This window comes from Emys orbicularis, chromosome 22 (genome assembly GCF_028017835.1).
Source record: "Emys orbicularis isolate rEmyOrb1 chromosome 22, rEmyOrb1.hap1, whole genome shotgun sequence".
Lineage (NCBI taxonomy): Eukaryota > Metazoa > Chordata > Testudines > Emydidae > Emys > Emys orbicularis.
Window position 1 is genome coordinate 6,820,134 of NC_088704.1, and position 21,672 is coordinate 6,841,805.

The 21,672-nt window shown below is 50.8% G+C and overlaps 1 protein-coding gene across 1 annotated transcript in view; it reads right to left on the reverse strand.

The window, feature by feature from the left end:
- Window positions 1-21,672, reverse strand: part of LOC135893482 (protein-arginine deiminase type-2-like) — an 81,675-nt gene that overhangs the window by 20,402 nt on the left and 39,601 nt on the right. The window contains exons 5-10 of the mRNA XM_065421310.1: window positions 19,035-19,152; window positions 17,458-17,583; window positions 11,447-11,625; window positions 7,724-7,827; window positions 6,302-6,413; window positions 4,443-4,550 (exon numbers count right to left, since the gene is read on the reverse strand). Of these exons, the coding sequence (XP_065277382.1) occupies window positions 4,443-4,550; window positions 6,302-6,413; window positions 7,724-7,827; window positions 11,447-11,625; window positions 17,458-17,583; window positions 19,035-19,152 (747 nt within the window). The remainder of the gene's footprint in view (window positions 1-4,442; window positions 4,551-6,301; window positions 6,414-7,723; window positions 7,828-11,446; window positions 11,626-17,457; window positions 17,584-19,034; window positions 19,153-21,672) is intronic.

A 21,672-nucleotide genomic window follows, 5' to 3' on the forward strand; every position in this document is an offset into this window, starting at 1 on the left:
CGTCAAGAATTATAACGTTCAAAAACCAGTCGGAGAACACTTCAACCTCCCTGGTCACTCAATTACAGACCTCAAAGTCGCAATACTCCAACAAAAAAACTTCAAAAACAGACTCCAACGAGAAACTGCAAAATTGGAATTAATTTGCAAATTGGACACCATTAAATTAGGCTTGAATGAAGACTGGGAGTGGATGGGTCATTACACAAAGTAAAAACTATTTCCCCATGCTAATTTTTCCCCCCCTACGGTTACTCACACCTTCTTGTCAACTGTTGGAAATGGGCCATCCTGATTATCACTACAAACGTTTTTTTTCTCCTGCTGATAATAGCCCACCTTAATTGATTACTCTCGTTATAGTTGATATGGCAACACCCATTTTTTCATGTTCTCTGTGTATATATAACGTCCTACTGTATTTTCCACTGCATGCATCTGATGCAGTGGGTTTTAGCCCATGAAAGCTTATGCCCAAATAAATGTGTTAGTCTCTAAGGTGCCACAAGGACTCCTCGTTCTTTTCGCTGATACAGACTAACACGGCTACCCCTCTGAAACCTATCACTCGTGTGTGATTCTCAGCTGTGGGTTAAAATGGCACAAGAGACTCGGGGGCTAATACAACGGGTTCAGAGGGCCCCACCTGCAGCAGAACCAGCACAGATCTGCTTTGTGGGGGTGGTGGGAAGGGACAGGGGTTGGGGCTGCCTGTACTCTGTTTGTTTGGGGATGGCCAGGGCAGATGATCCACCACCAGGTAGCTCATTCAGTTCTTCCCTCCCTGCCAAAGGGGAGCTCATTAGTGTGTGTGTGTGTGTGTGTGTGTGTCTCCCCCCAGATCCTAGATTGGAGAAGTGACTCTGGGGCGGCTCAACTCCTGCTCTGTGGCTTTGGCCATCCTCTCTCATCCCGATGAAATTGCTCAGTTATTGCGGGAAGGGACTGGGTCTGTAAGAGGTGCTAACCCTCTTTGTTTTACTGCCCAGTGGAAAGGGATGCTGCCCGCAAGGCTCCAATCTCCGGTACACCATCGTTCTCCTCCCCACGGCCATTTCATCCCCACTGCCCCGGGAGCATTCAAGCCCTATCAGCTCCAGCAAAGCTCAGTTTCACTCCGAGAGGCTAATTCCCTCTCATCTCTTTTTCGTGGTGTGGGTCCCCGAAGGCTCACGGCAAGGCACACGCCTCGCTGGGCGGGGGGGAAAGTGTGTGGGGCTAAATCGTGCCAGCTGGAAAATGAGATTGGAGAGATAGAAGGGGGATTAGGTGAGGCTTCAAAGCACAAGATGGGAATATAATATGTTAGCTGCTCCCAAGGCTGAAATTGCTTCTCTAAATACTAAGGAAAGAATTTATCCAGGGGGGCAGAGATAAGTAGTGGCCTGGGTTATTTGCAAAGAAGATGGTCAATGTGCTATTCCCATCCTGCATGATGACTCCAGGACTTTGTACTCATTGGAGGCACAGTAAATGATATAGTTCAATGCATTTAAAAGCGATTAACCTTCTCAGAGTGGACCCATAGCGAAGGGAGCCGCTTGTGTTCGTTCTGTGGTGCCTTGCTCTCTTCTCCGGTTACCAGCTGCCCCGAGAGATGGGCCTGCTGCGATTGGCTTGGGATCCAAACCGCCCCCCACGAATTCAGATCTGGGCACCTTCTATAGAACAAATAGGAATCCAACCACCGAGCAAGAATGAATGGCTGTGGAAAGCTCCCTGCTTGACCCCCCCATGCCATAGCATTGCTAGATGCCGACAAGGATTTTGCCAGCCCTCGGCTGGAGCTGTCTGTTGCAATCTCTGGATGGATCTGGCTGTGGGTGGTGGGTCAGAGGGTTCAGAGCTGCTCAGGAGATGCACTGAGAGGCAGGGGGGTTACAGTTTTTATAACAGAACCAGAATACCCATCTGAATAAAAAAAAGACACCGGGCTCCAGCATGTAAAGCCTGGGGGTGTCTCTCAACCAGATGCCTTGCATTCAAGCCCGTCTCTGCACACACAGCTGCCTCTTCTCTACTCTAGCTCCCCAGGCTAGAGTCCCTGCTTTGATGGGAACCTTTCCCAGCCTATCTTCCTGAGAGCTGGCCCTTTACATTCAGCAGTGATAAGCAGGGCCGGCTCCAGGCACCAGCCGAGCAAGCTCGCGCTTGGGGCGGCAGATTCTAAGGGGCGGCATTCCGTCCAATCCTAGGGGGGCACGGCCGCCCTTTTTTTTCTTTTTCTTTTTGGTTCGCCGCTCTGGCCGCCCTGTAGGGGGCGGCGGTGCGGAGGAGGGGAGCGCCCCGCTGGGAGCGGACTGTGGGCTCCGTCTGCCCCCGCCAGTGCCAGGTCTGCAGCAAGCCCGGCAGCCCGCGTCCTTCCCTTCCCGCCGACCTTCAATTCACCTGCAGGCGGGAGCGGCGCAGAGCTCTCCCGGCAGGCGGTGCAGCAGGAGGGCCCGAGTGGCGAGCGCCCCAGCTGAAGGAAGCCCTGGCAGCCCCCCTTCTCTCTCTCCCCCCCGTTCCCTCCCCCTCCCCCCCGCTAGCTGGGGCGCGCACTCCGCTGCCTGGGGCACATATGCAGCGCAGGGAGTCCCGCTAGCCAGAGTGCAGCTGCCGCCCGCCCAGAGGCTCGCCAGCGTGGCAGGGGGAGGCAGCCGCGAGCCGCCAAGTAAGTGGCATCGAAATTTTGCACCCTGGATTTTTTTTTTGTTTTTTTTTTCTTCGCCGCTCCGGCCACCCTGCACATTTTTTTTGCTTGGGGCGGCAAAAAAGCCAGAGCCAGCCCTGGTGATAAGCCCTGAAAACAACCACGTGGCAGCTGGCTGCATCCTCCCTCCCCACCCCCCACTGCCGCCCGATCCAGTGAGTAAGTGACTCCTAGTAGGTTTTCCTTTCCTCTCCTTATGAAGGGGATGCCACACATTCACAGGGGCACAAAAAAGCCCTTGGCCTCAAATAAGCAGGATCAAGGAATCCACCTTGCCCTGGAACAGTGGCAAGAAAACATGACTGTGGCACCTCAATTTAAATAGATATTAGGGCTATCCCATGACCACCTCGATCTGGGATGCCTGGGCAGGCGAACTGGGGATGTTCCCTCCCCTTCTGGGTTCAAGGTCAGCTGAGAGAAATCAGAATGTTTCCGTGAAGCAGAAGAGTAGCTGGTCCCTGGACCAGGAAGGATTTAGCAGAAAGGGTGATGGGACATGGGACATCTCCCTTGATGGCTTGGTCCTGCCATAAGTGCAGGGGATTGGATTAGATGACTTCTCGAGGTCCCTTCCAGTCCTACAATTCTATGATTCTTTACTAAACTATGACCTATGACTTAAAAGCCTCAGCAAGCTGGAAGTGGACAGACGGGGATAGTTACCGCTCTCGGTCACCGGCACAGCGAATAAATGGCATTAAAAACTCATCTTGTAGCAACTTGTTCCAGAGTCTCCCTGCCAGCCTCCACGGTTTCTCTTTTACCCATTTCCTCTAGTTCTTTGAAACGGTAAATACTGGGGCCACATTCTCTGTTATGCTTTCGGGAGCCCAGTGAAATCAACGCGGCTGCACGGTCACAGTGCAGAGGAGAATTTGGCTCTTGGTTCTTAGCAAAAAAATTTTTAGACAGAAACTGTTTTCCGGCGGAAAAAGCTGTTTCAGCAAAATCAAAATGTTTCATGGGAACGTGTCGATTTCAATGAATTTTCCACTGAAACAATTCAAAATTGAAATGGAGTCTTTCATTCGGCCTTTCTTGTTTCAGTTCTCTTTGACTTTTATATTATAAAACATTGATTATGATATGTTATATTTACAAGATTATATTTAATATCACATATATTTAAGATTTATACATTTAATATTTTATATTATAATATGTTTTGTCATTATCAACATGAAATACATTAAAATCCGAGAATCTAATTATATCAATATAGATTTAGCATAAAGAGCTATTTGAGATTGAGGCTTGGAAACCATCAGACAGGTTTCCTGGTCCCCGGGAAAGCAGGAAATGTTGACACCACGTGAGCTACCCTTACAGAATTATGTCCTTTCGCACTGGGAAATTGAGCTGGGGGCAGCCTTTGGAGAAAGGTCTAAACAGATCTTAAACCCAGAACTGGGTTAGGCATCAGATTCCTGTTTGTAGCAATAAAGCACAACACACCACCAGACTGGAGGGGAAATCACCAAGTGCTTTCACAGGGCCCAGTCCTGCTTCAGGATCCATGACACAGACCCCTGACGTCCATGGGATTCTAGGCTAGGCAGATCCCAGTCCCACTCAGGCAAATTCCTGTGGTCTTAGTTTGCCTGTATAGCGGGCCTCAGTATTTGGCTCCTATTCTTTTGTCAGCTGGCCTAGAAGATGCTCATTGATAACCACAAGCCTCTCCCTCTGCCAGGAGACAGTACGAGAGAGACCAAACGTGTTTGCAAAACAGATAGGCTGCTCTTACCAGAATCTCTTTGATGGGAAACTCTTTCAGGCCCCCATCTCTGGGAGAGTCCAGAACCACAGGGAAGCATTTGTGAGGAGCATGTATGTAGCCAAACTCGATTTCATCCTGTCCAAGTGAGAAAAGCCATCTATTACATACAGGCCGATGGAGAAGCATTATCCCTCTCTAGTAACACACTCATACTCAGCTAGGGTGGCCACCTTTTCAAAAGGCAAAAGCAGGACACATGCAGGTGCCCCGCCCCCCTCCATGGCCCCGCCCCCCACTCCTCCTCTTCCCCTGAGGCCCCACCCCCTGGCCAGGCCAGAAGCTGGAACCAGGTAGTGTAAGAGTCTCCCAGGGAGCACGGGCTGATGTGGGGAGCCCTGAAGTCCCAGACTCTCCACCTGCCCTGGGCAGGGGGCCGGGGTGCTCGACAGCAGCCCCCAGCCTGTGTCTCCACCCCCCGGGGCTCCCCACAGTGGCCTGGGTTCCCTGGGCAGCTCTTACTACTGCCTGGCTCCGGCTTCTGGCCTGGCCAGGGGTGGGGCCTTGTGGGGGGAGGGGAAGAGGAGAAGAAGGGGGCGGGGCCTCGTGGTGACGGGGAACTAAGGCCCACCTCAGTCCTCCCCCCGACCAGGATGAGGCTGGCACTGCCACTGAGCCATGGGCAGGCGCGGAGCGGCGCCGCAGGGAATCTGGGACAAATGCTGTCCTGGAGTCATTCAGCCCGGGACCGGGACTAGAACGCTGCATTTCAGGACTGTCCCACCCAATATGGGATGGGTGGGCACCCTACACTCAGCACTGACTGAGGCCCAGATCCTCAAAGGTATTTAGGCACCCAACTTCCACCGATTTCAATAGGAATTAGGCAGCTAGTTACTGTGGAGGATGTGGGCCTTTCACCCAAGCTCCGGTTGGCGACTATCGGCTCCATTTCACAGATGGGGAGGGGGGCGCAGAGAGGGGAAGAGTTACATTTTCACAAGCGTCCGCTCATTTGGGGGGGCCTCGACGCGTGGAGACAACGAGTGTCTGGCTTTCAGAAGCGGGGCGCCCCCAGTTCCAGCCAGGTGTCTTGTGCAAGCCTTCCTCCCCACTTGGACAGTGCCCCTCAATCCAGCCCTGCCAGCAAACCTCGGTTAGGATTCAGAGCCCCCTCCCCCCATCCCCAGAGAGCCCTCCCCAAAGCAGAGATGATCCCAGTAAGCTCTCTGGGGCAGGGACCCACTTTGTGTTCAGTGTTTGTACACCACTAGCACAACGGGGCCCTGTCCATCAGCAGGGCTCCCAGAGGCTACAGTCAAGCCAATAAGGAACTGACCATCATCAAGAGAAGCTTTGTAGTTTATACGATTCCGTCTCTGGTGAGCTGGCCCTTTAAGGGGTGGGGGCTAAGCTGCATCCGTGCCAGGCTTTGCACAGCTCCCCAGGTGATGGGTACGAGTTTAGGGGATCACATGACAAGGATGTCATGTGAGTGAACTAGGCCTGCTGGGAGGAATAAGGGCAGCCGGCCTTTAGGAAGGGGGGTGAGGCCAAGGAGACGATGAGGCTGCTGGGAAGAGAGCAGATGAGAACTCTCTGGAGCTCCCAGGTCGAAGGCCTGGGAGAGAGAGACCTGCAAGGAGCAGGAGGAGAGAAGCCCCAGCTAGGAGGGCTGCAAAGGATTGAGCCTGGAGGGAGAGCTCTGAGGAAGGGGAAACTGAGGCAGTGTCTGAAGCCAGACTGGGCAAGCCCTGCCATGTAGACTAACACAAACCAACCTCATTTAACAACGGCTTATGGCTGGCAGGTTTTAACACTGGAATTGTTTAACGTACTAAAGGAAGGAAAAGTCTTTGTATCGGCCGCCATCTCCCACGCCACCTCACCTGCATCCAGCGGTCTCCACGATTCACGTACCCAAAGCAGACCTTCAGGTCGCAACTGGCTTTGCTCACTAAGCTCTTCACCTCCTTCAGGAAAAGATAATTATCCTTCACACTGTGAAAACAAAGGGAAAGGGGAAGAGATTGGAAGAGGAGGCGGGGAAGGGGGGGAAGCTCACAGAAAGGAGAGGGGGCCGAAAATTACATTCCTCTTCCCAGGCCTTCGAAAGTGAATTGTCCCTGGCAAATAAACCCTTCCAAACTCTTACTGGGAAGGGCATGGAAGCAGGGAGTTAAATGCTGTTGGTGGTAAGGCTGTAGAGGTGACGTGTATGGATCTGGCCACAGCTATAGGGCTAGGCTGCTGAAGCAGCAGACTGCTGTTGGCAGCATATTGCCGAGCTGGGTTCCGATGGATGGGTTTAGATTTTGGGCTGGGAACTCTGCCATACTGGGACAATCTCCAGGATGAGAAAACCTGCTTTAAAGTGATCGATTCAAAGAGCTCTATTTAGCGTAACAAAGAGAAGATTAAGGGGGTGACTTCTTGATCTACGAGTACTACTAGCTGATCACAATCATTCAGCTTTCAGCCACTGGATTGTGTTATACCTTTTCTTGTCTAGATTTCACTCCTACATAGACCTGTTCTTGAGAGAGGACACATCAAGATTTCAAGATTTCAAGTTGCTTTCAGATGAAAATTCATTTCCCACTGAAAACACATGATGTTTGAAATCTCACACATTTTTGAATGGGACTATGGTTATTGTCACCAAAAATGCCACGAACAAACAGTTCTGGGCTGGGAATGGCCCTGGAACATTTCAGAACATTTTGGATGATATTTGCACAGCTCCAGTAATAACCATGCACAGATTCCTTACCAGTTGGACACGACAGTAGGTTTATGGACCAACCACGCCAGTATTTCTAACTTCCTTTGACTTTATATAGCCAATTGAGTGGATCATCCCTGGTGTAACTCAACTTCAGTGGAATTGCAGCAGGAAATGTTGCAAAAACTAGGAATGAATGAAGTCCAGTAGCTTTGCCTTAGTGGATAGATCCTCATAATAAGAAAAGTGCTATGCAATATTTTGCACTGGAACTCCCATCATGAGTGTTCCTTAACTTTGTATTGGAGCTCCCATCATCCTTAACTTTGAATCAGCTGGTTGAGTCTGGCCATCCTGATTCTCAGTACTTAATAGATTAACAAAACAATGGGACTGCTCTCAGCTGAAGTCTTTAGAAGGTTGGGTTTCTAATAGGGTATATAGACAGGCATAGAGCAACAAAATCTGTTGGCATGGTGCCTGCACCTGCACCATGCCTTGCAATCATTCGTGTTCCAAGACATGCGTGGTCATGCCGGCAACAAGCTGGCACGTGTATAGGGAGGCGTCTTAACTGGCTCTTTACCTGCATACAAAAACGTTGACCGGTGCCAAGGTGTTTGGAGTCATTATCCACGGAGCAACTCGGAAAACTACCGTGTCTGTGAAAATCGGAGCTCGTGGAATCCCCTGGAGGGGAAGCAGAACATTGTACATGATCAGCACGTTCATAGGGCTGCAAAGCTCAACAGTAACAATGCATGGGTGGGTGAACAGAAAGGGTAGACAATGGATGCATAGGCCGGCGTCCCTACAGCCGCGGCTGAAACAGGCAGTTGAACAGGTCAACCAAGATTTGCTGAGTGCTGAACTCTTACTCCCAGAGTTGAGAGACATCTGCTAGGGATAGCTTCAGAGTAATTCACTCAACCCCACCTCGGTACAGCGAGATGAGGCCCACTTCCAGCCCTGAGGAGTCAACGGGCCAGATCCGCAGCTGGTGTAAATTGGTGTAGCTCTATTGGCTTCCACAGGGCTACACTGATTTACCTGAGCTGCAGATCTGGCCTTAGAACTATCTCAGACCGTTCTCCACGGCTCCTTTGGACCCTATCTCCAGGAACCATGGAATAACTGTGGGAAAATGTCCTAATGTAACCCGGAAGTTGGACGGATCAATGCAGCCATAAAGCAAAAACGGTGGAAAGCTGAATGACCGAGATGAGGACAATAGATGTGCTGTGAGGCGAAGAGATGCAGGGATGTCATGGGTACCCTTTTAATTTGGGATCTTACGTTGCACTCTAGGAATTCCTTAACCCACAGGCGGCTGCTTATTTGTGTTATGCAGCTACAGTACGCTCTGCACTGATATTGTCTGGGTACTGAGATTCCGGGGAAGCGCACATTCCTAGGGAGAGATTTCCCAGGTCCAGCTGGCTTGTGGCACCTCAGATTTGCCCAAATTGGAATGTGGGCAGTGGAATTTAGGATGTAGATATTGTTTAAAAAGTTAACCATTTAAACGATTAAAAATATTTTAGTTAAATAGCTAAGCGATTAAAGGGCCAGCTGGCGCAGCTCGGGCTGGGGCCGATCCGGCCGGCAGGTGCGGCTGGGGCTGCTCCAGCTGGCGCAGGGTTGGCAGGCTGGCCGGCCCAGAGGTTAACAGTTAAGGCAGGTTAACCGGTAAAACTAATGCTTACCTGTTAACAGGTTAATCAGTTAACATTTTACATCCCTAGTGGAATTAACCTCATGCTTCTCTACTAACCTCCTGGCAGAAAGACACCCATGATTGCTGTGTTCTGTAAACCCAATTCTGTGAGCTGTGAGGTCATAGAATCATAGAAAATTAGGGCTGGAAGGGACCTCAGGAGGTCATCTAGTCCAACCCCCTGCTCAAAGCAGGACCAACCCCAACTAAATCATCACAGCCAGGTCCTAGCAGGGAGATCACAGAGCCAACCCCCTATGCATGTCATATTACATGCAGCGGCACACTCTGATCTCCGAGAAAGGCTGAGCCTGTTGGCGGTAGGTAAAGTTTCATTAGATGGTCTGTGTCTCCATAAAATTCAGCTCACTCGAAATAACTGGAAAGCAGGTGCAGCATGCTCCAAAAAGACACTGACAACTTAAAACAAAAAAAAGGGACTTTGAAATAAATCTCTCAGGCCCGGGCCAATTTAGAGCTGGCACATTAGATGTGCTAAGTGACGTGTTGAGCTTTAACATCACCAGCTCCTTCTTCTGTTACATAACAGCTCTATTGGGGAAGACGATGGCTCGCACCAGCGTCTAGATGAACCCAGCTGGGGAAGACCCCAAATTAACCTGAATGCCTGTAAGTCTCAAAGGGAGGGTGGGAGGAGGAGTTTACTACTGGGGTGCAGCCCCTGGAGAGAGAGGTTATATATCTCCCTCCGCTCCTGTCGCAACCCCACTGAGACATGGAACATTAAATCCCTTGTGGTCTTGGCATGGATCATCATTCCCTCTAAAATAGAAACACTCCTACAGCAGAGCGTTAAGAACCAGTGCAGGCTCCCCTTCCCACCACAGATTTCATGACGTTACATTTACACATTTAGCCCTTTGCTTTGCAGAGACATTATCTGCTTTGCCCAGGTGAGATTTTAGTGCTGAAGGACACAGCAGCCTTGGAGCCTGAAAACCTGATTCGTCCCCGCCTTATGCAAAGTGACTGCAGAACTCTGCCGCTGGTGTGAGGGTGCAGACAGGGCCGGCTTTAAGCCAATTCGGCCGATACCCCGGAATGGGGCCCCGCGCCTAAGAGGGCCCCGCAACGTCCGGGGTTGCCGGCGTAGAGAAAAAAAAAAAAAAGCTGTGTCCTGCTTCTCCCCCGTCCCTCCAGCGCTTGCGCCGCCATACAGTTGATCAGCGCAAGCCTGGGAGGGAGGGGTGAGGAGGAGGAATGCAGCGTGCTTGGGGAAGACGCGGGGCCAGGGCGGGGATTTGGGGAGGGATCCAATGGGGCAGGGAGGGGGCGGGGCTGGGGGCGGGGCCAGGGCGGGGATTTGGGGAGGGATCCAATGGGGCAGGGAGGGGGCGGAGTCAGGGCAGGGGGGGGCGCGAGACAATTCGCACCCCGGCGTGGGGCCCCGCACCTGCTAAAGCCGGCCGTGGGTGCAGAGAATTCTTGGGGGCTGATTCTGATCTCCCTCACGCCAGTTTTGCAAGGGCAAGACTCCAGTGGAAGTGCTCCTGATTTACCCGGGGGGGCAGTGGTCAGAATCAAACCCTGATTTGGTAGCATTTTGCGTCTGCTTTATCTGGGGGATAAATGATGACACACGGTGCAAGGCCGTGGTCTAAAGTGATATCCACAAGCTGTCCACCCAATGTGCTTTAACGCAGTGGTTCTCAAACTAGGGACGCCGCTTGTTCAGGGAAAGCACCCTGGGGGCCGGGCCGGTTTGTTTACCTGCCGCGTCCGCAGGTTCAGCCTATCGCGGCTCCCTCTGGCCGCGGTTCGCCGCTCCAGGCCAATGGGGGCTGCAGGAAGGGCGGCCAGCACATCCCTCGGCCCGCGCTGCTTCCTGCAGCCCCCATTGGCCTGGAGCGGCAAACCGCGGCCAGTGGGAGCCGCGATCGGCCGAACCTGCGGACGCGGCAGGTAAACAAACCGGCCCGGCCCACCAGGGCCTTTCCCTGAACAAGCAGTGGCCCTAGTTTGAGAACCACTGCATTAAAGCTCAGTTGGAATGATCACTTCAAGGCTGGGATAACAGCGACTTAATGTCTAGGGCCCAGTCACTCCTTGGCCTCTCTGGTGAGGCTGCCAGTGAGGGAGCCAACCAGTGCCAACTATGGTGACATATGTGATATGGAGTCTATTCATGAAAAACTGAACTGAGACCCACACCAAACTCACTTCATATGGGACTCTGAAAAGTCTGCGTAACACCTTTCAGGCCCTACCAACTTGGACTGGATTTGAAGAAGCAACCTACAGGCTAAAGACTCAATATCCCATTACTGATTCCTTGAGACATCCAGTCCCCATGCAATGATTATTGTAAGACAAGAGTGGCACAAGAGTGCATCTGGAAGAAAATGTAATTCACAAACATCCCTGGGTTTAGCACATTTGACCTGTTCTTGGGCTTCCAATGGTTACTGAAATAAATTAATCTCCCTGATGTCAACTGAGTTACCTAAGGATGCATCATGCCAGTCAACTGATATTTCACAGCTTGCTATGTCTGCAGTGTTGCTAAACCCATGCAATTAAACATCCTGTTCCCAGGTGACATTATGCCCCCCCCACACCATGCCCAACAACCTCAGTTAATGACTCTAGAAGGCTGATGTTGATGGAGACCAGCCCAGGGAAGGTGTCATCTGGGAAGCGGAGACCCTCCACGAAGAACTCCAGCTCAGCAGATCCACCTGTGTATTTCACCACATGATACAGCTTTCTCCTACCCAGGACATGGATGTAACGCTGACCAAAGAAAGGATCTAGAAGAAAAAGGGTGTGGGGGAGAAGGAATGTTTAGAAAAATGGGACTTTCCTGTAGCACATTCTCTCCAGCTATGTAATTTTGTGGGGCTCCCTTCCCCTCTCACCATTAAGAGGTCCATGCTTGCATCTTTAGTTCTATGACCCGCATGGCAACACTCTGGGGATCGCTGGTGGCTCCAGGCCATAATTTGAGACCAATTGCTACTCCTGAATGAATTCTGCACCACTGCAGACACAAAGAATTCATGTCCCCCACAGATTTTTTTTTCTCCGCAGAATATAGATTCTACTGGAGAGATGCTGCAGTTACACCTTTTGCCCAGCAGAGGCTGCTGTGGTGCCAGAAGAGAGGGCAGCCAGCCAGCAGAGAGGCTGCAGTCCTCACAGTGGGGCCAGGTGAGGAGGCATGGGACAGACAGAGTGGGGCACACGGGGTTGCGGGGGGAACACAGAATGGGGTTCAGAAGGGCTAGTGGGGGGACACACTGGGGTGCGGGCTCAAGAGCTATTGAGGTGACAGCATTGAGCCAGGGGCTGAATGGGAGGGGGGCTGCAGAGCCACATGGGGACAGGGGGGTGCAGGGATACAAGGGGATGGGGTAGAGACGGGGCTGCAGGGCCACATGGGGACAGGGGAGTGGGGATGCAGGACCACATGAGGACAAGGGCAGATGTGCCATAGTGAATGGGAGAGGCTAGGGGTCTGCCAGGGTCTGCATGGGGGAGGCTCCTCACCTCCCTAACAATCCCCCCCCCCCAAAAAAACCCGCTGTTCCATACTTCTCCCACCCACACCCAACAACCCTCCTGGTTCACTCTCAGGCTTCTTCCCAGTAATTACTTCCTTCTCCCTCAGCTCCTCCATTACCCCTGACTCCCCCAAGCCTTTGCACTGCTTCTGAGGGGTGCAGGAAATACATTTCTGTATTGTAGTTTAAATGAACTCAAAGTTCTGTATTAATATGCCTAGTAAGAAAGCTATTTGTCCAAAAACATTTCCTGAATTTTTTTTTGTCTGTATTGTTACAGACATACTTGCTGACAGGTATTTTGAAATAATTGAAACTGGCGTGATTATATTGTGTTATTTTGACAAATAAAATATGCAGCATTTTAAAATATTGTGCGCAGAATTTTTAATTTTGTGGCGCAGAATTCCCCCAGGAATAAATCCCTGTGCTCCACAGATACAACCAGAGACCGTCGCTTGTCTTTTAAATAGCCAGTTAATATAAGTTAATTAAGTGGAGGGGTTAGGAGCCCAAGTATCCAGCACTCCAGGCCAGTGCACTGTCATTTGAGCTAAGGGAATGGCTCCACGCAATCTTGCCAAGACAAGTTCTTCGATTTCAGTCCCAGAGAGGCAGGGCTCTCCGCACCCTTGAGAGCTGTGGTTTGCTCATGTGCTGATACGCCCCAGCCTCATACAGACGTTTTCCTACAAGCTGCAGAGTTAAAACCCCGTCTCTGTTTTAACTGTTCTTTCAGCATTGCGACTGCCAGGTTTTAGAGGCACTTTGTGTTCCAGGGTTTTGATTGTGCTCTGTGGCCTCTCGAAGGCAGGATCAAAGCCGCATCCCAGCGACGTTTCAGGCTTGGTCCCAGATGACACCACCAAATTCAGCTTTAGAACCTCCTCTGATTTGGTTGGCGTTGGTCCTGCTTTGAGCAGGGGGTTGGAGTAGATGACCTCCTGAGATCCCTTCCAACCCTGATCTTCTATGATTCTCTGCCCAAGAGAAGCCACTGTGGCTACTCCTTAATTCGCTGCGACCAGGGCGTGCATTTTATCCTTTCAGGTATTTAGGATAATACTCTTATAGCATCACTGAGTTTAAGGCCAGAAGGGACTGCCAGATCAGCTGGTCTGTCCTGTATATTACAGGCCATCAGCCCCACCCAGCAACCGGACATGGAAGCCAACCACGGTGAGCCAGTTATGGAATCTTGGACCGAGCCGTAGAGAGAGGAAGCATGGCCCTGTGGTTAAGGCACTGGCCCTAGAGTTGGGTGGATTTTTTTCCGGTGAATACATTATTCACCAAAAAAGGCACCTCGAAACATTTTGTTTTCAAAACGATACATTACAACACCACATTGCATTTAGAAAGGCAGCTAGATTTAATGAACAAACACAGAAAAGGAGGACAAACACCCTAGGCTGAAATGAAATGTTTTGTTCAACCCAAAACAATTTTGGGGGAGGGGGTTGGTTTCGGCCACCGAATCAAAAAATCAGTGATTTGCCCAGCTCTACTCAGATCAAATCTCAGTTCTGCCACAGCTTCACTGTGTGTCCTGGGAAGCCTCACTTAACCTCTCAGTTCGCCATCGCTAAAATAGGAATGATAATCCTCTCTTTTGGGCCAGCGGCTAACTCATTACATGTATGCCCCAGCACTGTGGCCTTACCTTAAAGCAAATCAAAATGATAATAAAGATTGGGTAAATCCCGTGTCCCAGAAAGGGCACTTCAAAACTGCAAGTTTAAGAGCAACGAGCCAGCCTTGAAAACACTGTGGATTTCCTTTCACGTATTATATTATTCAATTGTTTTGAAATGATTCTAATGCACATGGAAGAAACTCAACACCCTGCGAAACACCTGTGCCAGCTTCACTCCATGTCTGAACTACTCAGAAGCACCAGAGAATTTGAGGTCAGCCAGGACAAGCATTTCAAACAGAATGCATGGGTCCTGTTTTAATGGACAGGCGCTGGCTTTCTAGCAAGGTCCCAATGAACGAAAGCTCTGAGAAGGAAGCCGCCTGGCCTTGTGGCTCGAGCACGAGGCTAGCACTCAGGAGACCTGGGCTCGCCTCCTGGCTCTGTCACTGACTTGTTGTATGTTGTGTCCCCTCTCTGTGCCTCAGTTTCTCCATCTGTAAAAGAGTGATATTCATACTGACCTTCTTTGTAAAGCACTTTAAGATCTATGAATGAAAATGTGCTACCTAAAAGGGATTATCATGGTGAGACTTTTTCCTGACAATCAAGTACCAGGGCTAGCCGTGTTAGTCTGGATCACAGAATCATAGAATATCAGGGTTGGAAGGGACCTCAGGAGGTCATCTAGTCCAACCCCCTACTCAAAGCAGGACCAATCCCCAACTAAATCATCCCAGCCAGGGCTTTGTCAAGCTGGGCCTTAAAAACCTCTAAGGAAGGAGATTCTACCACCTCCCTAGGTAACCCATTCCAGTGCTTCACCACCCCCCTAGTGAAAAAGTTTTTCTTAATATCCAGCCTAGACCTCCCCCACTGCAACTTGAGACCATTACTCCTTGTTCTGTCCACAAAAACAACATCTGAAGAAGTGGGTTTTTTACCCATGAAAGCTTATGCCCAAATAAATCTTTAGTCTTTAAGGTGCCACCGGACTCCTTGTTGTTTTCCTGGCAATGATTTTCTTAAAGCCTCTTTGCTAGATTATTTCTTCCAATCTAATACAATTTCATCTGGGTGATAAGGCTCGTGGCAGTTAACGATCTGGTAGATAAGTCTCTCATTGGCTCTTAATTGGAACCCAATCATATGCAGACACTGATTTTTTTTTTAAATCAGCCCAAAGCCCAAGTCAAATATGCTCTGGCATCTGCAACTGACTGCACTGCCCTGGTATTAACGGCCAGCTCTGGGAGAAACATTAGGACATAGGCACTTGCCAGAGATGCTAACGGCCCTGCTCTCTGTAACACTGCCGTGTTTAATTAATGTCCAGAGAGAGAACACATAGTGCTCACCAGTGCTCACATCAATGGGAGCTGGCAGGGGACTCAGAGTGGAATTTTGGCAAGGGAGTGGGATCAACTCATCACTCATTCATTCACTCCCCTGGCAGCTCTCAATGGTGGGCAGGTAGTTGGCCTGGTGGACGCTGGCTCTGCATTGCACTGAGCTAAGGCAGAATACGTCCCTGGGGGGAAAGGCCTCACCATTTCCCAGCTCCAATAGGAAGTGAAGGTCGTTGGCGGCTTTAAGCCTGGCATGCCCGGCGGGCATTGCCCCGTCTGTGTGACAGTGGGAGATACATTCATGTCACCACAGGATTGCTCATCGAATGATAAGGTGCTAGCACAGGTGAAGGGGGTGAGCTGGGTGGGTGGTGCCTTATGCTAAGATCCATTCAATTCTCCTAAGCTAAGCAGCACAGAGCCTGGTTGTTCAAGTAGATGGGAGACGGCCCAGCAACACCCAAAGGCTATAGCAGGGGTGGCCAAGCTTTCTGAGCTACATATGATAATCTTCAGAAGTTCAAGATCCAGGAGTGCCTACTGGGGCTTCAGACTGGTAGGGTGCACCTGCCTGGGTTCTCGCCCTGCAGTGGGGTGGTGGGGCTAGGGATTCTGCCCCAAGCCCCGGCAGGTGCCTCCCGTGGGGCGGAAGCGCCGAGACCCCCCTCGCCATTGGGCAGAAGCTCCTAGCCCCACCACCGTACGGCAGAAGCTCCAAGTCCCCACCGAGGCTGGTATTGGGGGCTCCGCAAGCCGCACTTTAACTGTGGCTCGCGAGCTGCAGTTTGGCCACCCCGGGCTATAGCAAAGCATGCTGGTTATTTAATAGGAACCAACCGTTTGCCTTAGAAGACAAACAAAACCCTCTAAGAATAAACATAATACACACCTGGTCACCCAAAGGACCCCATAACCTGATTCTGAGTCCATTCCTCCATCTGTCTATCCCCATTGCCTGTTATTACCCGCAATGGTTTGTCTTGTGATCAGCTTAGACTGGGACAAGGTCAGTGTGTCTCCTTGCTGTGTAAAGCACCATGCACACGTGTAAAGCACCATGCACACCATAGACAAGTGTGAAATAAAGTCTGAAGAAGTGAGGTTTTTTTACCCACGAGAGCTTATGCCCAAATAAATCTGTTAGTCTTTAAGGTGCCACCGGACTCCTTGTTGTTTTTGTGAAATAACAGTAACCCTAGTGTCTAGTAGATTAACTTGGCATGGTGAGGATTCCAGCCCTGACTGGGACAACAGCAGTGCTACAGCTTGAGACTACAGGGTACGAGCAGTGGGGTGGGGGGGAATCTTACACAGACCTTCACCATGTCTGTGTCCAACAGTGTTATCCCTAGGCCCTCACTTTCGTTGAGGGCGAAATCCACCCTCAGGGAAAGCAGACATGAGATCCCAGGAAACAAAACATCTTGTGCTGCTTTTGCTCCCAATATGTCCGATGGAGGCAGAGAAAGGAAGGGACTGTTCCCAAACTCCACCCACAAACTGAGAGACGTCGGATAGCTTTGCTACATTAACGAGCGGTGAAACACGTAAACGTCCGCACTGCTTGGCTCACCATAACGCTTCAGAGTTAACACCCCATTGGGAAGGGGGAGGCAGTTCCCACTTCCCAGAGCTGTTGGTTCTGTCACATCTCTTTGAGACAGGCACATCTCTAGTATCGGACAGACAGCATGGCTTCAGGGTCCCCATTGGGAAAGCTATCTTTGCAACTATAATGCTAGAAGCCTAGGGCGGCAGTCTAGTCTGTCACTAGTGTAACTCCAAGGACTCCTGATTGATACCAGCCTGAGCAAGGTCAGAATCAGGTATTCTTTTACAAGACAGTAAACTTTAAATTCTGAGGGAAATGATGGCGCCACCAGAGAAGCGCTGGGGCAGTGAACTACTGCCCGCTGGGTGAGTGATTCCCAAAGGGTCGATTGTTTTAGTGGGAGGGGTGTGCCTGGAAAACCTCAACAAAGTGCATACAGGAAACAAGAGAAAAGGAAAAGAAGAGTTTGCAGCACCAGAGAGGGATAACAAGCATCATGAAACAGGGGGAAGGAGAAGAAAAAGAACAGAGGAACCACTTACTCTCCACGTAAAAGACTCCTACTTTGTCAGAGTCAGACATAGGAATGTAGAGAACCATTTCATACCCAGCAGGCAGTCTTTGGGGGCCTTCGGTTCTCAAGAGCATCCGAGACATGTCCCGCAAATCTAAAAACAACAACAAAGGCAAATGAAGGCAGGACATTGGATCCAGCATTGTCACCGCTCCCGAGGTTATTAAAGTTATCGACTAACAACCGTGTGTGGCACATTAATGAACAAGAAACATACGGAGGTGGGTGCCTGGGTCAGACTGGGAAAACCAGAGCACCTTCCCGAGGTGATCCAGGAAAAGACCAATAGCAAAGGACAGTTGCAGACCCCCAAAGCTTCAGAGGATTCACAAACCACTTGCTTCTGCACAGATGACTCTGGAGAGGCAGCCGGCGATCACAGCATTACTGCGCTGAGGTAGGCAACGCTGCTGTATGCATCCGATCCCTGGTTTGGAGACGCATGGTCACACACGCGGCCGTCCTGCTGCGAAGCCCCCAAACGAAGGATGAGAACCACACAGGGGCAGACCAATCTCTTTAGCCTGGGCAACAGCTCCATTGCCTGAGTGTCGTAATTCAGCATTGCTGATGTAAACAGCTGCCAGTAATAAGAGGGAGACTGCCAGTAGCTCGCTCACAGAGAAGCCTGCTGTACAGTAAAATAAAAACAGTAACATCTGTCCAGTGTAACGAGGCACAAGTGAGCGGTAGGTCAACATGTGGGCTACAGCGGGTGGTAGGCAATGGGTGGTCTCCCCCTTGATTACACCAGCCAGTTATTACTGGAGTAAGTGGAACCAGTGAGTTGCATCTGCTCTTCACAAGTTCTCTGGTTGCTGTGCAGGGGAGATGCTGCCCTTCCCTGGTGTTACTGGCCTGTGAATCTTCACGTATGTTGGAGAAACAATCACCAGAACTGTGGTGGGAGCGCTCTGTACGCAGACTCCCCCTGGGCTCTGAAAGTGTGGCCAGGTTCTTCCCTTTTCTCACATCGTCATGTGTCATAAAGACTCTGCGGGCCAAATTCTGCCCATAGTGGTATCAGCGTAACTTCCACTGTCTTCAGGAGCTGCCCTCTTACCCCTGTGCAACCTCACCGAGGCAACTGGCTCACACGGATGTAACAAACCGAGAAGGGAATTTGGTCCTGCCCTTGGAACTGAGTTAAGGATTCTGTTTGTGATGCAGGAGCTAGAAGAGAAGCCAACTCACTCACAGCTGGGTTGTTAAACAAAGTACAACTTACTCAGCCCTAAACTGATCTGACCTGCCTCAAACACGTGGGATGCAGAGTCCAGAGTCAATGCTTTCCAGGATAGAACCTCACTTTAAGAGGACACTGAAGGGTCAAATTTGGCCCCAAATGCAGGTTTAGTGTCTAGAAACTTTAACGCGACAGCAGCATGAAAAGTGAAAGGTAAATTAGCTTTTAAAAATTCTCCCTGCTTTGATAACCTGCGTTGTTATTAGCAACAAAGAAAAGGACATTTAAAAACAAACCAACACCCCCCCAAAGAGTTTTAACCCAGCTGTGAGTTATAAAGGACAGGGGTCTGCTTATACCTTCTTTGCTGAATATTTTTTCATCGTCGCAATCCAGTCCAGAGATAAATGGGTTGTCCTTGTCGCAGTTCACCAGCAGGATGGCTCCTTGCCCGTCTGGGCCCCACGTCCATGTTCCCTGAAAATATAACACTCTGGCTTAGGGTGTGTGCTCCCATGTCTCCCTCTAGTGGCCAACCCCAGTGACTATAAGCCTGTTACTCATAGAAAAGAATAATTCCTTTAGCTCCCGGGGTTGGAGGCCTGTGGTTTCAGTGCTCGAGGCTGTGCATTCAATCCTCACTGATAAGAATGGTGTCTGCACACATGCGCCCCCAGTTTGTGCCAAACAAATCGAAGGCCACTTTTAGTAAGAGCATCTCCAAAAACCCATAGCAGCCTAGGTGAGCAGAGAAACTCTCTCCTCCATGCTACGATCGCCAGCCACCGCAGTCATCTATCTTTATAATCCCTTCCGGTCCTAAACTGCTCTGCAATGCTGGAAAATGGTGTGTGCGAGGGAAAGGGAATCTCTAGCTAATGAAAGGATGTGCCCTCTGAACAAGTTGGAGAACTACACATGCGTTGCATGGAGACCGCAAGGAAGAACTTGCCTAGGAAGAATATAATGCTTTTTGAACCCAAGACCGAGTGGCTTGATAGCACCATGCGGAGGCCTTCTCGCAATAGAGAGAAAGCGGCTCTGATTCGGCTGATAAGGAAATGGATTTGCCTTGCTGACTTGGTTGCACTATACTTGTTCTGTCGTGACATGTACATTGCGATGGTGACTTGTGTGTGAGCATAGCTTCCTGTGAGATGGAGGGGGATACAAGGACAGAGACACCCCCCCACACACACACCTGTTTGCATTATTCCTCTGCTCTAGCATTTGTTTTACTAGGTAGCTATGGAAACATTTCCTGGGGGACTGTGACATCTACTCAACTGTCTGCCACTCACGATGCAATGACTTCGAGACGAGGGCTGCAAACAACCTGCCGGGAAGGGCTCTGTGCTTACATGCTATGGTGGTGGATCATTAGAAGCGACTAGCCACAATGGATTGTTTTTCCTGTTATGAATTATCCCCCCTGATCCCCTACTGCTTCATTCTCAAGATGCATCATTCTAGGGACCACCGCCTAGTCTTCTGCAGGCCACAGATTATTTTTTTTAAAACCAATATACCTACGCTTTTAGAGTGTGGATTTTAACGGAGAGAGTTAGTTAACCCCTGGCTTAAACACATGAGACAGACCAGAACCAAAAGTCCATGATTCAAGCACCACTGGACTTTCACGTGTCCAAAATCTAGATTCAAATTCTGCAGTGGAAGCCCATTGCTAATCCCCACCCAGTGATAAACTGTAGCCCAGCAGAGATATTGACCAAGGATGTAAGTCCATGAACAACAGCTTGGACGACTGCTGCAACAGATGGATAACTCAGCAGGGAAGGTCGGAGGTATGGGAGAGGTGGGGATTAGGTGATGGAGGGGTCCCCGTGGGCACGGAATGTCCCAGTCTTTCCCAAGGAGGTAAAATGATTGATTTTATGTGAATTCCTCGCACAGCTTCAGCTGACTCTAGCAGCCCTGGTTTAAACAGCAGTGGTGAAAGCGACCCCGTCACTGAGGTCTCCACAGGCTGGCGGTGCTCAGCTGAGCAAGGAGGTAGAACTTACTCCAGCTTCCGGCTCCTTGGAATTAAGGCGCGCGGGTATCAAGCAGGTGCAGCTCCCGTAAGCCCGGCGAGCAGCCCCTTCTCAGAATCAGCCTTCCAATTCCATTCTGCTTGCTAACACCCACGTTGTTACAGTAAACGTATCCACGGACCAGAGGGGCGTGAGCTAGAGGACTTGGAGACAGCGGAGGCACATCGCGAAGGTCGGGGTGGTGGTTCAGAACCAGCTCCCTTTCTTCCCAAAGGACACAACGCCTCATTGCAGTGGCGAGGGGACAAAAGTTGAGGGCCAAGTCCTATTTCCACAGTCCCTACTGAGAGGGTAGCTGCTCCCTGCTTGTCTATGCCCGCAAAGGAACAGGCTAGGCGAGCAAGATGGCTGTCACATGCATCAGGCTGGGCCTGGTGCCCCCACTTTTCTCTTCTCTTCTCCTTGCCCCCCGTGTTCTCCGCACTCCCCATCTTTGGCAGGAAGGGGGAATGCGATCACAGAAAGAGAAAAGGCTCGATGTCATGACATCAAAACCAGGGCCGATGAGGGGGGGGGGGGGGAGGGAGCCGGTACAAATTACCGGGGACCGGTGGTCCAGAAGGGGGCCTGGCTTCCCCAGCTTCCCCCCCCCTCTCGTCGGCCCTGTTTAGCCGGTCCGCCCTTGCTGGGGGGCCCAAAATTTTTTTTTCACCGGGGCCCGAACCCGCTCTCGGCGTCCCTGATCAAAACACAGCTTGGTCCCAGCAGGGCTGGAGCCCCCACTAGCAGGCAGGGCATCCATGGCCATTTAACTGCTGGTGTCTCGGCACTGGTTCAAGAGCTACCCTGGCAGGTCACCGCACCTAACTTGTGGGTGCTTGGGGAAATCACTGCGATACAAAAAGCCGGAGTTAGGGGTCTACGCTCAGATACAACCAATGGGGAGAGATGGGCGTCTTAGACTGCGATTCACGAAAGCCAGCACGTGAGGCAGGGAGCCGCC